The sequence below is a fragment of the Melanostigma gelatinosum genome (assembly GCF_949748355.1).
Source record: "Melanostigma gelatinosum genome assembly, chromosome: 18".
Taxonomy (NCBI): domain Eukaryota; kingdom Metazoa; phylum Chordata; class Actinopteri; order Perciformes; family Zoarcidae; genus Melanostigma; species Melanostigma gelatinosum.
Genome location: NC_136651.1, coordinates 21,956,895 through 21,975,257, shown reverse-complemented (window position 1 = coordinate 21,975,257; position 18,363 = coordinate 21,956,895). Strand labels below are relative to the sequence as shown.

Genomic DNA, 18,363 nt, shown 5'->3' with positions numbered 1-18,363 from the left:
GAGGGTTTTACTAAATATATGAAATGGAATTGAATATACTTGAATACTTTATTTAATAAATAATGTTTGGGTGAAGTAGTGTGTGGATGGACTCATGACATCAGTATCTCCACTTTTATTGTAAATAAAGAGTCTGCATTGTGCAGTGCAGAGAGTGCACCGATATACAGTATATATGTATATATATAAGTATATGTACATATACATGTATATTTATTTATTTATTGATTGTTAAAGATAGGATCATCAGTGATGCAGGTGATCATTGCTTGCAGAGGAGGCCTTTGATATTTCCATCAGCTTAGCAGCTGATTATTGGCTGCTTCTTCAGAGCAGCGTCCGTCATGGTGTGGCACACATCCTCATTCTGCTTGAACATCTTCAGCTCCATCTCAGTCTGCATGCGCATAGACTGAAGGCATAAAAAAGCAAGATTACTAGTGTACTGAGAAAATGAAATAATGCTTCAATAATTTCTATCTAACTCAGTCTGTAGAAACATTAAAATGATGAAGTAATGGTCACTAAAGTCACAGCTTGATTCCTATAAGTAGACTACAGCATAAAGTACCTCTAGGTCTCTGGTGATGGGGTGGTTGGGTCCATGGGTCACCATGAGGATGCCGTATGCCTTGCAGATCATGCCGTGACCCACCTCTATCTGCCCTGCATGCCAGTGGGTCACGCCCGCCCGCATGATGGCCATGCCCAACTGGGCATTGTTGGGGTGGTACAGCTTTCTGTAGAAACAAATCCCATGGAGAGCCCCACCAATCATGAATGTACCCCACTAACAAGTATCTGATATCTTATTTATATGTCCCATTGAGCTCCTTCGTTGTCCAAACATGTTTAAAAACACATCAATGAGCCACAAATTCTCATGAGAGCACCCAATGTGGATTACTCCACTGCTGAAAATAGTCCCCAACAAATGCACTAATTGTTGGAATGCTGTTAAGCATTCCAACTATTGTTCTTCGAATCTTTATTCAACTTCTATTTCTTCCGTCGCACCGCTTCTCCTCCATTTTTTAAGCTACAGAAACCATTCAACTATTAAAATGTTCAGCTCTTTCACCAGAGGGGTGCTATGACTTTTCATATTTCTAACCTTTAAACTTTTTGAATTATTAAGCTTTTTATTATTTCAATAGGATCTCTATGGAGAATATTTTCAAATGGCTTCAGGCACACAGGTGTTCGCGATTGAGCCAATTAGTGATGTTGATAAACACACAGACTCACAGACACACGCGCACATACACTCCTCTCTCTCTCTCTCTCTCTGTGTGTCTCTCTCATACAGTCATTCAGGTCTTAGGGATCTTTAGAGGTCTTTCCTCCCTCCTCCACCCCCCCCCCCACACCCCACACCCCATTTCAAAATAAAAGCCCCAGAGAGTGAATTCTAACTGAACTGCTTGTGATGAAGCCTGTCATTTAATAACCTCTGTTTATGTGTGTCAAACATTATGATTATGTCTCCTCTCCCCCTCCCTCCCCCACCCAGCCTTTCAAAATAAAAGCCCCATGGATTAACTATTTAAACAAGCTCAAAATTAGGCTTTTTTGTTTAAAAAAATGAATACTCTAACTACTAATGCTGCTGCTAATATAGTATTACTACTACTGCTACGACTACTTCTACTATAACTTTTGCTGTTGCTACTATTACCACTGATGAATTTTTTTAAGCCACAGAAACTGTTCAAATATCAAAATGTTCAGCTCTTTCAGGAGAGGTGTGATATCACTTTTCATATCTGTAATCTTTAAACTTTTTGAATTATTAAGCTTTTTGCAATTTGTTTTTGAATTGGATTAATTTCAGCTTTCAGCATTCCAACGCATTTTCAGCAGGAAATGCTTTTTCTAGTTCCACTATTTCTTCCATCCCCTCCATTTTTTGTTGCAACTCTTCTTCTTCTTCATTTTTTAAGCTACAGAAACCATTCAACTATCAAAATGTTCAGCTCCTTCAGCTCATCTCTGCTATGACATTTTCTATTTCTAACCTTTACACTTTTTGAATTATTAAGCTTTTAGTAACTTTATTTTTGAATGGGATGTCTATGGAGAATATTTTCAAATCCCCTTAAACTTCTTCAACTTTCAAATCCTTCAACGTCCTCATACTTTCAGCTAAAGACACCATTTCAACTTTCAAATGTTGAGTAAACCCTGAACTATTGCTGCATAATTCAGCTTTCCGATATCTTTTAAACTTTTTGAGCTGCAGCAATTTAACTTTTATGATTTTTCAGCCCTTTTCTGACTTTATAATGGGTGTGTATTGCGCAGCTTAGAGTGCGTGATGTCACCGCTAGAGTGAAGAGCAGCTTGAGATTCTTGTGAAAAAAACATTTGTGTTTTGCCACTGTGTCCACAATCTTCACTCTTCATGCATAATTTCTGGATGTAGAAGTAGCTAATATTGTCCTTGTCATAGAAAAATTACTGTGGAATCCCACAGATTTCCACATTTGACACGGAAGCCGTTAATTGAGAGGAAAACCAACTTTCTGCTCCATAGAGACCAATGTTAAATTTTGCTTCAAAAACATCTTCCACAGAACATGGTACCCCATTTCTAGATCGCCAGTTAAGCCACATTTTTTACACTACAGACACAATCTTTACAGGATCTGTTTCTGAAGTCATCCTTCCTCTCAATTATTAATATCGGAACAATAGGAGCTACGGTTATGGGAGTTTTGATGATTTGTTTGAGAGGTGTTTCCCTGTTTTATCTCCATGAAAAGGCTTCAGGCACACAGGTGTTTGCGATTGAGCCAATTAGTGATGTTGGTAAACATCTAGTCTCACAGACACACATGCACTCCTCTCTCCTGCTCTCTCTCTCTCTGTCCCTGTCCCTCTCTGTCCCCCTATATCTCTCTCGCTCTCTCTCTCTCTGTGTCTCTCATACAGTCATTCAGGTCTTGGAGACTTTTAGAGGATCCCCCCCCCCCCCCACACACACACACACACCCACCCCATTTTAAAATAAAAGCCGCAAACACATAATTTGTTGCAGCTGTTACGTGTTGCAGCTCGGCCAATCAAATATGGGTATTATGATAAGTTTCCTGATTCGAGTGACATTTACACACACCGTGACACAAGACGGAGAGGCGAGCAAAGACATGGCAGAGCAGGACAATAGTCATGTAAACTGTAAAAGATAAAACATCGTACAATCTCCAACTGAGAATGTTTGCCACAGATATCAGAGCCTCTCTCTCTCTCACACACTAATTCTTTCTTCTCTCTCTCTCTCACTAATTATTTTTTCTCTCTCTCTTTCTTCTCTCTCTCTCTCACTCCCTGTCTGTGTCTCTCTCTCATACAGTCATTCAGGTCTTAGAGACTTTTAGAGGACCCCCCCCCCCACACACACCCCCCATTTCAAAATAAAAGCCCCAAAGAGTGAATTCTAATTGAAATGCTTGTGATGAAGCCAGGCATTTAATAACTTATGTTTATGTGTCAGACATTATGATTATGTCTCCTCTCCCCCTCTCCCCCCCACCCAGCACCACCCTTTCAAAATAAAAGCCCCATGGATTAACCTTATTTAAACAAGCTCAAAACTAGGCTTTTTTGTTAAAAAAATTAATGCTCTTACTAATACTGCGACAACTACTACTGCTGCTGCTAATATAGTATTACTACTACTGCTACTACTACTTCTACTATAACTTTTGCTGTTTCTACTATTACTACTACTGCTACTGCTATTACTGCTACCATCAATATTATTGCTACCACTACTGCTATTACTACCACTACTACTATTACTTATATGACTACTGCTACTACTACTACTGCTATTCATGCTACTAAAAGTAGTAATACTACTACAGCTATTAGTACGACTGCTACTAGTACTACTACTACTGCTACATCTTCTACTGCCATTACTATTACTACTACTACTACTACTACTACTGTGATATTAAATACTACGACCAATACTACAGCTATTACTATGACTACTGATACTATGTCTTCTACTACTTCTTCTAATTACTAATACTTCTACGACTAATAATACTTCTACTCAGTGGCGGCTGGTGGAAAATGTTCTAGGTAGGGCCATCCTATCAATTTCAGCAAACATCCCAGTATGATTTAATGCAAAAAAAATGTAAGTATCAAACACGCATTATTACTTGGCAGTTAAATATTTAACATGTATTCCAACACGAAAACAATCAGTAAATAACACTTATATAATATAATATAATATTATATAATATAATATAATATAACATGTTTATTTATTGAGATGTCCCTATGGACCTTGTTATAGGAGGTAAAGATCAGGAGAAGTAAAGCATATAGAATAACCAGAATATAAGCACACTGCATAAAAACAATGAAGCTAAGTAACATCAATGAGATATAAATAACATGAGTTAAAAGCAATGGTGAACAGCAGGTCTTTAGCTCAGATTAGCAGGTAGTCGGCACTAGCTCAGCCGTAGCTCTTTGTTCCACATTTGAGCGGCATAGATTCTAAAAACAGCGTCACCGTGTTTAGCTTTAACTCAAGGAACAGCCAGCCCACCTGAGGTCTGTACTGGGTCCGGAGATCTGGAGCATCCAGTACCTAAACGGTTGAGTGATTTATGGACGAGCAATACAATTTAGAAGTTTATTCTTTGAGGAATTGGGAGCCGATGTTGTGATCTGAGGACTGTTATCAGCTGAGCCTTTGTGGTCCTTGTTCTAACCCTGGCAGAAGGGATCAACTGAAGCTGTCTGACGCTGTCTCAGACACACCTGTGTGTTCATCATGTTTTCACATAAAGAGTCTGATCCTTTCAACTTGGTAAAAGGCTGATTTAGTTCGTGATTTAATGGGACTACTGAAATGTAGGTCTGAATCCAAGGTGTTGAACTTCATTTTTACTGTTTACTGTTGTTGTTTTTTACCCCAAAAACAATTACTTCCGTTTTTTCCTCATTTAACTGGAGAACATTTTGGAACATCCAGCTACTAATGTGTTTAATATATTATAATATAAGGTAGGACTAGGGGTGGGGGAAAAAATCGATACAGCATAGTATCGCGATATTTTGCGTGGTGATATTGTATCGCTACACGGACGCCAAGTATCGATATTTTAACATATAAACTATAAAAAAAATTAAAAAATTTAAGCCACAGAAAGAGGTGTGATATGACTTTTCATATTTGTAATCTTTAAACTTTTTGAATTATTAAGCTTTTTGCAATTTGTTTTTGAATTGGATATCTATTTTCAGCAATGTTTTTGCGATTAATTTCAGTTTTCAGCATTCCAACGCATTTTCAGCAGGAAATGCATTTTCTTGTTCTTGCTGTTAGCGTAACGTTTGCCAGAACCTACAGTGGCCAGACATTCAGGCTGTCATGAAAATGTTTTCATATATTTGTGTGTAACAACACTCATTGTGGTTGTTAACGCTCCCTCCTGACCTGCAGTAACCCTTCCTGCTGTCCATAATCACTCGAGCTTTCCAGGCCCGAAAAGGTCCAACTGGCTCATCTTTAATAATACCAGCTTTTACCAGCTAGTTGCAGCTTTTATTTGAAATGTCAGAAAAGTTTTTTGTAAATTTTGAGTTATTTGTTTATTATTCTCACTTTAACAGATGAAAATAAACAAGTGAGATGGGAACATTTTTCTATTAGTTGCATAATAATTGTGCTCAGACAGATATTCTCCTAAGAAAGCCAAAACCTCACTTTTACTTTCTTAAATATTCAGGTTTGAGGTTTATTAACGTTTTGGATTGAGCGAGAGCTCTGTAGTTGTTCAATAATAAAATAAATCCTCAAAAATACAACTTGCCTAATAACAGTGCACGCAGTGTATTTTGTATTAAGGTGTGAGAGCTTTCTCCGTCCCAGCTGTAGAGCTTCAAAGGTTGCTAACTTATGGTGACATAGGCAGTTTCTATGCAACTTTATGGAATGTGGGGAGTTCAAACATGAATCATAACGTTATACTGATCTTGTCTCATCTCCGTCGGGACAACTAGTGTCTGTGTAGTGTGCGAGTAACTCTATCCCTTCAGAACAAAGTGCTGCGTCAGCACTCACATGTATCCCTCCACCATCCTGCGGCTGTAGTCTGCAGCCTCAGAGAAGGACTGCAGGTATGAGAGCATCTCACTGGCAGCGCTGAGCACACGCAGCTTATACAGGTGAGTGTCAGCCAAGATGTTGTCCTGCTTCTCCAGACACTCACGACACAACCTCACCACCTGAGAGAGGACCGACAGCACGCAATACAGGGGCCAGACGGGAAGAAAGACAATAAGTGGACACACATGAAGTTGAGACAATAAGAGAGGGAGAGAAATGCAGGAAAGCTAAGAGCAGTGTTGTGTACCTCGCAGTAATCCTTCTCAATACGGGACCTCTCGATCTTCTCCAGACACTCTTTACTGAAGGCGGTCCCCTCTTTCACCTTATCAGCAGAGGGCTGAGAGGGAGACAGCAACATTGAGTATTCTCGTCATCATGAAAGTCAAATAAAGAAATGAAAAAGACTTATGTGTGACTGTTATCATATGTAAGCCAACTTTGTTCCCCTCGCTCTCTGCGGCAGCCATCATCAGGTCGTCCTTGACGCGCTGGCTGCAGTGTTCGCAGCTGCACTGGAAGTGGAAATCCTCCTTCAGCTTCTTCTGGCGGTCAGTGGACAGGTTGAGGAAGTCCACATAGCTGACGGTCAGCTCCTCGCCCTCTGAGATTTTACCCACAGCTCGCAGCTCGATCCTGGGACAGAGGAGGACGGGCCAGAGACATCAGAGGGGTCTGAAACTTCTCATCGTACACACTACTTTATGCTGACACATGCATTTCTCGCTGCATTCTTTTATTTTCTTTATCTGTTTATTTATCAGGACCAATGACCATTAATTGACATCTTTGTAGGTGTTAATTGACTTAATGACCAAAGCCACACATCACTTCTATATGTAGCATGGTCGTGATTGCCATAGGTCACACTTGGTGTTGTAATTCTGTCTAGGTTTTAATAGAACTTCACAGCCACGTCACATGACAGAGGTTGATCAGCTGTAATACGTACCTCCTCTGAGAGTGGAGAGCAGAACTCACTGCTGATTGGCTGCAAAAGAAAGCAACAGTCCATTCACTGGTATTTTGTTTGAAATAAAGCATTAACAAGTCATTAAGGTTCACAGTTGTATTGTTGTATTTACTGGTGTGCTCACATAATATATACAGTATATTCAAATACCCAGAGGTCTCTGACTGTGACTTGATAGGAGCAATAGCTTGGATACCTACTTGCCGTGGTTGAAGATGACGGTGCAGTTGGGCCAACAGTCATGGTTGACCAGACAAAGGTTGGGGAAAAGACCCAAACCAACAGCCTGCAGGCCTCTCTGGTCACTCAGTGTGAATCCATTACACTTGATCTACCGAGAGAGACAGCGAGGGGGGGAAGAGGAGAGTATGGAGGGAAGGAGTGGGAAGGGGAGAGACAAAGTACAAAGTTTGTTTCTGAAGCTGTCTTTCTAGTGCACTTTACAAATATATAATAAGAGGCACAGAGGAATAACAATTCATTCCTACGATGCCAAAGATGTGTGAGATGTCGTCAACAGAGTGCTGCTTTCTTCCATAAGACCAATATTCCAGGAAGGTGTGCACATCAGTCCTGAGCTGCTTGAGATCTTCTTCAGGTAGATCAGCCACATGGTCCTCCAGCTGGTCCACTGAGATCAGCTGACTGTCCGACACAATGCCTGAGTCCTTGTGTATACGCCACAGCACACGGGCAGCCAGACTGGGCAAGAGAAATATGGAGATCATTCAAAATGATGTGTCCACCACTGACTCTTTCACTATACGATACTATACTATGCAATTATATACTATACTATTTTACACTTTACTATTCTATTTTATTCTACACTATTCTATTATTTACTATACTATTCTATTACATACTATGCTATACTAAACTATGCTATTCTATTAAATACTATACTATATCATACTATTCTACTCTATACTATACTAAACTATACTATTATACACTATACTATTGTATACTATACTAAACTATACTATTCTATACTATATTATTATATTATTCTATAGTTTACTATTCTATTGTATACTATACTATACAATACTATTCTATCATAAACTACAATACTATACTATTCTATTCTAACTATTCTCTACTGTACTATACTATTCTATACTATACTATTCTCTACTATACTATAATATTATATACTGTACTATACTATACTATACTATTCTCTACTAAACTATACTATTCTACACTATACTATTGTATACTATACTAAACTATACTATTCTATACTAAACTATACTATGCTATACTATTCTATTCTATTCTATACTATACAAACTATATTATACTAAACTATGCTATTCTATTAAATACTATACTATATCATACTATTTTATTCTATACTGTACAATTCTACACTATACTAAACTATACTATTCTATTATGTACTATTCTATACTATACTATGCTATAATATTCTATACTATACTATTCTATTATATTCTACACTATATTATTATATTATTCTATAGTTTACTTTTCTATTGTATACTATACTATACTATTATATACTATACTATACAATACTATTCTATCATATACTATAATACTGTACTATTCTATTCTAACTATTCTCTACTATACTATACTATTCTCTACTATACTATACTATTCTATACTGTACTGTACTATTCTATATTATACTATTCTACACTGTACTATACTATACTGTACTATTCTCCACTATACTATTCTATACTGTACTATACTATACTATACTATTCTCTACTATACTATACTATTCTATACTGTACTGTACTATTCTCTACTATACTATACTATTCTATACTGTACTATACTATTCTCTACTATACTAGTCTATACTGTACTATACTATACTATTCTCTACTATACTATACTATTCTATACTGTACTATACTATACTATACTATTCTCTACTATACTATACTATTCTATACTATACTATACTATACTATACTATTTTCTACTATACTATACTATTCTATACTGTACTATACTATACTATGCTATTCTCTACTATACTATACTATTCTCTACTATATTATACTGTTCTCTACTATACTATACTATTCTATACTGTACTATACTATACTATACTATTTTCTACTATACTATACTATTCTATACTGTACTATACTATACTATACTCTACTATACTATACTATTCTATCCTGTACTATACTATTCTATACTATACTATTCTATACTGTACTATACTATTCTATGCTATACTATTCTCTACTATACTATACTATTCTATACTATACTATTCTATACTATTCTATACTATACTATTCTCTACTATACTATACTATTCTATACTGTACTATACTATTCTAAACTATACTATTCTATACTGTACTATACTATTCTATACTATACTATACTATTCTATACTATCCTATTCTATACTGTTCTCCAGTATACTGTAATATTCTATACTGTACTATACTATTCTAAACTATACTATTCTATACTGTACTATACTATTCTATACTATGCTATACTATACTATTCTATACTATCCTATTCTATACTATTCTCCACTATACTGTAATATTCTATACTGTACTATTCTCTACTATACTATACTATTCTAACTATTCTCTACTATACTATACTATTCTATACTGTACTATTCTCTACTATACTATACTATTCTCTACTATACTATTCTATTCTAACTATTCTCTTCTATACTATACTATACTATACTATTCTATACTGTACTATACTATACTATACTATACTATTCTCTACTATACTATACTATTCTCTACTATACTATACTATTCTATACTGTACTATACTATACTATACTATTCTCTACTATACTATACTATTCTCTACTATACTATACTATTCTATACTGTACTATACTATTCTCCACTATACTGTAATATTCTATACTGTACTATACTATTCTAAACTATACTATTCTAAACTATACTATTCTAAACTATACTAGTCTATACTGTACTATACTATTCTATACTATCCTATTCTATACTATTCTCCACTATACTGTAATATTCTATACTGTACTATTCTCTACTATACTATACTATTCTGTTCTAACTATTCTCTACTATACTATACTGTACTATACTATTCTATACTGTACTATACTATTCTATACTGTACTATACTATTCTATACTGTACTATACTATTCTATACTGTACTATACTATTCTATACTGTACTATACTATTCTCTACTATACTATACTATTCTATTCTAACTATTCTCTTCTATACTATACTATACTATACTATTCTCTACTATACTATTCTATTCTAACTATTCTTTACTGTATTCTTTACTGACACAGGAACAGCTTCTTTCCACTGGCCGTCACTCTCATGAACAATAAATAGGTTATACTACACTACACTATTACCACCACTGACAACTCATGCCATTGTCTATAGGTTTATGTTCACATGTATATATATATATATATATCTATATATATATATATATATATATATATAGATATATATATCTACACTTTTTCTCTTGGATATATATTTATACTTATATTGTATATAGCTAAATGTCTATACCTACATCCGTTCCACTTTTTTTGCTGCCCTTTTTTATTCTTTATACATATATTTTCGTGTTTATTGTAAATTTGTGTTTGTACATTGAGAGCGGAGTGGAAACCGGAGACAAATTCCATGTATGCGTAAGCACACATGGCCAATAAAGCTGATTCTGATCTGATTCTGATTCTATTCTATTCTATACTATACTATTCTATTCTATACTGTACTATACTATTCTTTACTATACTATACTATACAAATCAACATGTGTTTACATCCTGTAATAATAGACCTCACTGATTAATTGATTGATAATCAAGATCGGTAAAACTGAAATGTTGACCTGATCCTGCCGCTAGATTTTCAGCAAACACATTCACTTTATCAGGGAAAATAAGTTCTGTGTAACAAATGTTCTGGCAATCAATTCAATAGTTCTGTTCAGACATTTCACGAAAAACCACAAATGTGAACCTCATGGTGGTGCTAGAGGAAAATCACTAACGTCAGTAGGATTCATCCTGTGGGACACATGACTATCTGTACAGAATTGAATTGCAAAGCATCCACTAAATAGTAAATGGTAAATGGACTGTACTTGTATCGCGCTTTTCTAGTCTTTCCGACCACTCAAACCACACTACAGGTCATCATTCACCCATTCACAGCCATTCATACACTGAGGACAGGGGCTACCATGCAAGGTGCCACCTGCCCATCAGGACTGACTAACATGCACACGCATACACACACCGTAGGTCCAGCTACGGGAGCAATGTTTGGTGTCTTGCCTAAGGACATATCGACATGGACTAGTGGAGCCAGGGTTCGATCCTCAGATTGAAGGACGACCCTGCTCTCTCCACTGAACCAGTTGCCCGAATAATTGTTGAGATACTTCAGTCCCAACCAGTTGTGGCCCAATTGCCCAAAATAAGTCATAAAAACGCTCAAATGTGTCCTCTGGGGAACATAAATATCCACAACAAAGTTCATGGAAATCCAGCCTGAGTGAGAGACAACTTGTCAGATACCAAAGTGTTGGGAACATTTTGGCCTGATGGTTTGAGTGAAGGAACAGTCTGGGTGGGTCACTTAAATACTTAGAAATCATCCTCAACGCACCATGAACATCCAGACCAAATGCGATGCCCAGGTGGCCAGCACACACCATCTGACCAAATGCCATACAAGCACTACTTGCTGTGGTCTGAATGGTACAGACTACTATCTCATCCTCCTGAAGTCACCACTTGAAAATCGAATAGTTTGGACGATGTTTTCTTGCATAACCTTCTATTTGTTCCAACCATAGATGTTAAACCACTGAGCAGAACAGGCATGAACCAAGTATCATTAGACGCAGCGAGGGTCAAAGGTCAGAGGGTGTGGTATGCTAAACACATTGCAAAGCCCCTTGAGGTGAATGTATGATTTGTGATATTGGGCTACATCAAGAAAATGAACTTGACTGAACACAGTGTCAGATTTGAGACAAAAAGAAAGCCTTGTTGTGTAAAGCAGGGCTTTGGTTTCTATGATTTATGTCCTTGCAGTAATGTATTACGCAGACTGTGGCTGATTGTTATCTTCTGTTTAGGATACAAGTCAGTTTTATGCAACTTTTTTTCATCCGTCTCCTGCAGCTTCCTCTCAGGTCTCAGTTCTCCTTACCGAACATTGTCGCCGGGTACCTTTCCCATCTTCTTGATGGCTCCACATTCCTGCTTGTGTTCATCCCAGCATGCGGTCTGGCAGGTGCGGTCGCAGTAATGGGCAAACTTACACTGGCCACAGCGGTGCAGTTTGGCCTGGTGCCGGAAACAGCTGTGGCACACCTGAGTGGCCAAACTGAGAGGGTCACAAAAGAGAGAAACCTAGCAGCTGCACTAAAAACACCATCTTTCATTGACATCTCCAGAACTGCAGTGAGACTAAAGGGATTGAGGAGCAAAAGACCTAAAGTTAGTCAGTTCAGCTCGCCCTAAACAGAACACTCATTCTCTGCTGTTTATCCAATAATATACCTGTATGGAGGACAGAAGCAGACAAAATACATCAATAAATAAATGAATATGTAATTGGGTACCAAGTGTATATGTATACCTTTGCATTTTGTCCCTATTTATTTCCCAAAACCTGTTTATTTCTGTATTTAGTTCCTTTATACCTTTCTTAATTATGTAAATGAGATGGCCGTCATTCAAAGTGTGTCATGGTGTCAACTTTGCTACCATTGGTTGATCGACTATGCATGCCTTGCTCCCACACTGCCAGGCTCACTACAGAAAGGAGTGTTTCTCAGGTCTAAACATGGAGAAGCAGTCTTCGGCTTCATATTCACTTTCTTTTTTATGAATATTTTGTAATTTTACGATATCAACTTTTAGCAGCTGTGACAATATTCCTAGTGTAGTATCAAGCATATGAAAAATAGAGGCATGACCGATGCGTCTGAAAGCTGATAGAGACACTGCAGACTATAATCTAGATCAGGGATTCCCAGAGCTGCCTCTAGGGCAGGGGTCGGGAACCTTTTTGACTAAGAGAGCCATGAAAGCAAAAAATTTGGAAATTTATTTCAGTGAGAGCCATATAATATATTTTAAAAGTGAATTCAACTAAATGTCAGTATAATAAGCCTCTGAATTTATTCTTTTAAATAATGTTGTTATAACACTCACCATTAATGCGACTTCTGGTGCTGCATGGATTTGCTGATGTCTTTGTAGTCGGGTTGGTACTTGGTGAGGTTAAGCTTCATGCAAGCGTTGAGGCTTTCATCCGTTAAACGTGATCGTAGGTTGGACTTGATGTTTTTAAGATGTGAGAATGACTGCTCACATGCATACGTAGATCCAAACATGGTCAATACAGCAATACTCACACGCTGCAGGGTGTGGTATGTGACAGGAAGCGCGTTCCAAGTTTTGAGAATCAGCTGGTCTTCGGGTTGGAGTTTTTTCATTTCTGTCCACATGTGCTTGCTCGCCAACTCCGCTTTCTGTCGTGTGATTCTTTCCAAATCTTCATTCAGTGACTTGAACTTATTCACCCACATGTCTGAGGCCTTCAGGTCAGCCACTTCTGCTTCAAAATCTCTGACGGAGACACCAGGGATGTAATTCAGGTCGGCTGTGTTCAGTGAACACTCGTTTGGATGGGTGATGAACTTAAAAAGACGAGTGTGCTCACGAAATTCTCCAAAGCGTGCTTTGAAGGACTGTAGGAGACTGGATGTGCAGCCAGCTAGCTGGTGGAGATCAAGGTTTTGAATGGGCTCACTTGCTGTGCATGCATCTTTAAATTGGCTCAGTTTTTCAAAATGTAGTAAACAACCTGTTTCAAGATCCGTGATGAAAAGCTCCAGCTTGTTTTCAAAAGCAAATACAGCTTGTTGAAGGGATAACACTGTATTTCCAATGCCTTGCATTTTCACGTTGAGCTGGTTCAGATGTTCAGTCAGATCTACGAGATAGTAAAACTTGAGGAGCCACTCGGTGTCGGCTAGCTCAGGATGCCCGACGCCTTTCATTTCAAGGAAAGTCCGGATTTCGTTCAGGCAAGCCGCAAAACGGCTAAGCACCTTCCCTCTTGACAACCAACGCACATTGCTGTGCAAAAGCAGACCAGGATAGTTATTTACAACTTCATCCAGCAGTGTTTTAAACTGGCGATTATTTAAGGCTCGGGCAACAATAAAGTTGATCACACGAATGACCAGCGACATCACTTCGCCAAACTGCCTGTCACACATCTGAGCACAAAGTGCCTCCTGGTGTATAATGCAATGGAAACTTAGGATGGGTCTATTTTCATGTTCACGGAGAAGCGCCACAAATCCTTTGTTTTTCCCCACCATACACGGAGCACCATCAGTACACACTGAGAGAAGTTTATCCATAGGTAGACTTTTTTCTTGAGCAAACTCCATGAAAGACTTGAATAAATCCTCACCTCTTGTGGACCCTTTTAATGGCAGAACAGCAAGACTTTCTTCGCGCAGTGTGTCACCAACAGCATATCTTGCAATCACGCTGAACTGCGACAAATGGCTCACGTCTGTTGACTCATCCAAAGCCAGAGAAAAGAACGGCGCTGCATTTATGTCCTTCACTTGCGTTTCCTCCACTTTGTTTGCCATCACGATGGTACGATCATGAACAGTTCTTGCCGACAGAGGCATGTCTTGTATCCGTTTGATTATCTTGTCTTTGTTCGGAAGATCATCAAAAAGTTCATTGGCTACATCCAGCATGAACGTTTTAGCATACTCGCCATCTGTGAATGGTTTTCCGTTCCTCACTATTGCTAAAGAACCAGCAAAGCTAGCCGAATTATAGTCACCTTGCCGGGTCCATACGCGGAGTTGCTGCTGGCTAGCTTGCACCCTGCTCAGAAGCTCTTGGCACGCTTTCTTTCTGCTGTCTCCCGCAGGGTATTTTGATGCAAAGGTAGCGTGGCGCGTGTCGAAGTGCCGCTTTACATTCGACCGTTTCAACGATGTAATTTTGTCATTGCAAATTAGACACACCGCAGAACCCGCTCTCTCCACAAAGGCGAATTCTTCGGTCCATTCGTCCTGAAATGTACGATACTCGTCGTCTTTTTTTCTTTTCGCCATCTTCTTCGTCGAAGGGTTAGCTTTGAGCTAATGACCGAGCAGACGCAGTCTCAGACTGATTCAAAAGGGGGCGTTTACCTGTTTTACCCAGCAACGGCAAACGTAGGCCAGTATCATCCAATTAAAATAATGGACAATTGCTCCTGCAGCCCTGAACAGGACATGCGCAGTGAAAAATCGATGGATGGATTAAAACAAGTGAGAATATTTTGTTTTATCTGCGAGCCATATGCAATCATCAAAAGAGCCACATCTGGCTCGCGAGCCATAGGTTCCCGACCCCTGCTCTAGGGGGTGCGCGAGAGGAAAAGTGTAATGGCGGTGCAGTCCTGTCTCCTAACAATTACGTTCCCCCAAAACTAAAATGCATTCTCAATTACGTTTTACCACGAACGTATTTTCTCCCTGATTACGTTTGTGTTTGACGTACAAATACGTTTCTCATCAACATATCTTTGCTGTACTCTAGTCTTTATTATTTTTCTGTGATCTGCCTCGCCTCTACCCCGCCACCCACAAGTTATTGACCCGCGGCCTGTTCCGAGGGCTGACAGACCTGACGATCGGGTGCCTCACGGCGGGGGCGGCTGGAGACCTCGCGTCCCAGCGCCAACGGGTGAGCGCCCGCCACTCGGAACCATAAAACCAAGTCCCGGATTTCACCCGGGGGACATTCTGGAGGTATTGTGACCGGGTGATGTGCCTCGTTGCTGGGGAGGTATGAGCCGAGAGTGGCGGGGTGTTATGGAGGTATATATTACAACTCGGTGTTGTTCCCGTGCGTGGATGCGCGCATTTCTGCCGAAGACAGGCGGCGTGTTGTGGTAGTATTCTGACCGCGTAATAGGGAGGAGAGGCGGTGGTGGAGAGGGAAAAATGTTAAAGAGATGGTGGAATGTATGATTGGAGAGAGAGAAGCGAAAAAGTTGGACGTGATCCCGGTGTCCAACAACACTGTCGCGCGCATCGATGCTTTGTCCGAAGACATCCTGGCTACATTGGTCGGTCGCGTGAAGAAGAGTGAGTTTTACTCTCTGCAAGTAGACGAGCCTACAGATGTGGCCAATCTGGCCAATCGTCCGTTACCTTCGTAACGTTACGTCCGTTACCTTTTCGAAGGCACGGTGCAGGAAGAGTTTTTGTGTTTTTTATCTTGTAAACAAACGCCACGCGCGAGCAAACTGTTCTCTCATTCGTCCGATTTTTATGCGGCTCTGTTGCTTTTTTTTTTTTAAGGTGTGTGTGTGTGTGTTGGGGGTGCGTGAACCTGGTCGGGATGTAGAAGGGGGTGCGTGGCCTAAAAAGTTTGGGAACCGCTGATCTAGAGAAAGAAATGTCTTTTCTCTATTCACACTGCTACTGAGATGTTCCCACATGAGCTCAATGGAATCTCTAAGACTTATGTTTTATCCATTTTTAATATTAGAAATTCATTTGAAAGCTTGCAAGGTGTCATAATAATTCTGTGGTAGAGCCTCCGTGCTCTTGAACACTGAATCCAAAAGTATATCGAGCTCACATGACACCCTGACAGCTCTCTCTGCTGGTGTCATGAGAATTTGGGCATCTAGAAATGAGGTCACAGCTGAGAGAAGCCTGAGCTCTTGTGCACAACACACAGTGTGTCAGCCAGACGTGCAGACATGCTGAGTAAGAAAAAGCCAGTCCTCCTGCCTGTCCATCGAGTCTAAGGCTACAACAACCGGGAGCCTCGTACCTGTCGAAGACCACAGCTGAGAAACTGGGCTCGGCGAAGACCACTTCCCCAGCATTGAGTTCTTTGGTGGCCCTCAGGCCTCGACCTTTCTCCCCAGCATCAAACAGCTGAGCACTCTCCATGTTCCCCACAGTCATTGTGCTGGCGAAACAACACCCAGCGGACGGAAAAGGCAGCTGAGGGTGGGACTAGCCGAGGGATGAGCGACGAAACAAGCTGCAGGGAGCGGAGAGCTCTCGTGAAATTATAAGGATCACTTGACCCCTCTCTACTTAGCCAGACTCCTGCTGTAGCCCAAAATAAATGTAGCCCTCTCGAGGTTGTACCAACTCCCCAGAGTGGGAAGGGGGAGGGCAGTGGGAAATAAGGGGCTGGGGGAGGCTAGGGGTGCTCCCTTCTTTGGCTTGGTCCCTCTGGAGGTATTCTGGTCCTGGGCAGCTGTGGCTGTCTGTCTGAGGCTCATGACAGGAAACGGAGCCGCTCACATTCAGAGGCTGTTTTTCTTCTTTTGAAACCTTTGCACAGCATAGTGGAGGTGGTCCCACCCTGTCAGTAAGACAGACTACCCCCATATGAAGTGGATATGGTGCATGACACAGCTGTGTACTGACACAGACTCCCTGTGGGTTAGTCACTACGAGTGACCCCTTCACAGTACACACTCAACTGATCCATTGTTACTATGAAAACATTGATTCGAGCAGCTTCACAGAGAGCTGCTGTTGTGATCAAACGTCACGTGGTCTGTGGATATTCATGGTGACCCCCCCTGACCTTTCACTTGATGTGTGATCTCAACACAATGTCTACATCTCACTGTGTATTGTGGATATTCACGCTGCTCAGCACCGTTAGTGACCAGCTGCTGAAAATAATGGAGCATTTAGCAAAAGATTTTTGGAATTTACACTTTGTTACGAATTATTACCAATTTGGAAGATCAAGCGATTTATAGCATCAAAGAAATATCACAAACTGTTCAGAGTTGTGAGTTGTTAACTTATAGGTGGTACCTTTATGTTATAATTTAATTATAACACTTCAACGACATGTGCGCAAAGATGATAAAAAGACAACTCAGTATTGCATTTATGTAATAAACAGTATCAAGTTTACAACGCAGATTTGGATTACAGCTGAAGGAATGCACACACAAAGCAGTCATATACAATAATAAGACGTACATTGAGAAACGTGTGAGAATATCTTGAGTTGAGTCACATATTAAAATGCTTCAATCACAGCTCACTGAACATCGTACTAACAGACATCACAAGTAAGGCCCATTAAACTCAGGACACAATGAACAGCACACATCGAGTTCAGAGCGCAAAGAGAGCAATGAACATCCC

The 18,363-nt window shown here is 39.6% G+C and overlaps 1 protein-coding gene across 1 annotated transcript; it reads right to left on the bottom strand.

The window, feature by feature from the left end:
• Positions 1-99: 99 nt before the first annotated feature.
• LOC306792379 (histone-lysine N-methyltransferase Smyd1-like) lies at positions 100-17,316 on the bottom strand. The gene is made up of 10 exons (XM_079289456.1): positions 17,012-17,316; positions 12,345-12,521; positions 7,604-7,817; positions 7,316-7,446; positions 7,095-7,133; positions 6,583-6,778; positions 6,390-6,482; positions 6,098-6,261; positions 572-740; positions 100-412 (listed from the first exon to the last, which is right to left on the bottom strand). Exons 1-10 carry the CDS (start codon positions 17,146-17,148, stop codon positions 302-304), a joined length of 1,431 nt encoding a protein of 476 aa, XP_079145582.1. The 5' UTR covers positions 17,149-17,316; the 3' UTR covers positions 100-301.
• Between the last annotated feature and the right edge of the window lie 1,047 nt (positions 17,317-18,363).

Excerpts from the sequence above, each read along its gene's own strand:
- LOC306792379 (XM_079289456.1), bottom strand. The coding sequence starts at position 17,148 with ATGACTGTGGGGAACATGGAGAGTGCTCAGCTGTTTGATGCTGGGGAG. Across the intron at positions 7,447-7,603 it reads TCTCACACATCTTTGGCATC|ATCAAGTGTAATGGATTCAC; the intron begins GTAGGAATGAAT and ends CTCTCTCGGTAG. Across the intron at positions 6,262-6,389 it reads TTGAGAAGGATTACTGCGAG|GTGGTGAGGTTGTGTCGTGA; the intron begins GTACACAACACT and ends GTCCTCTCTCAG.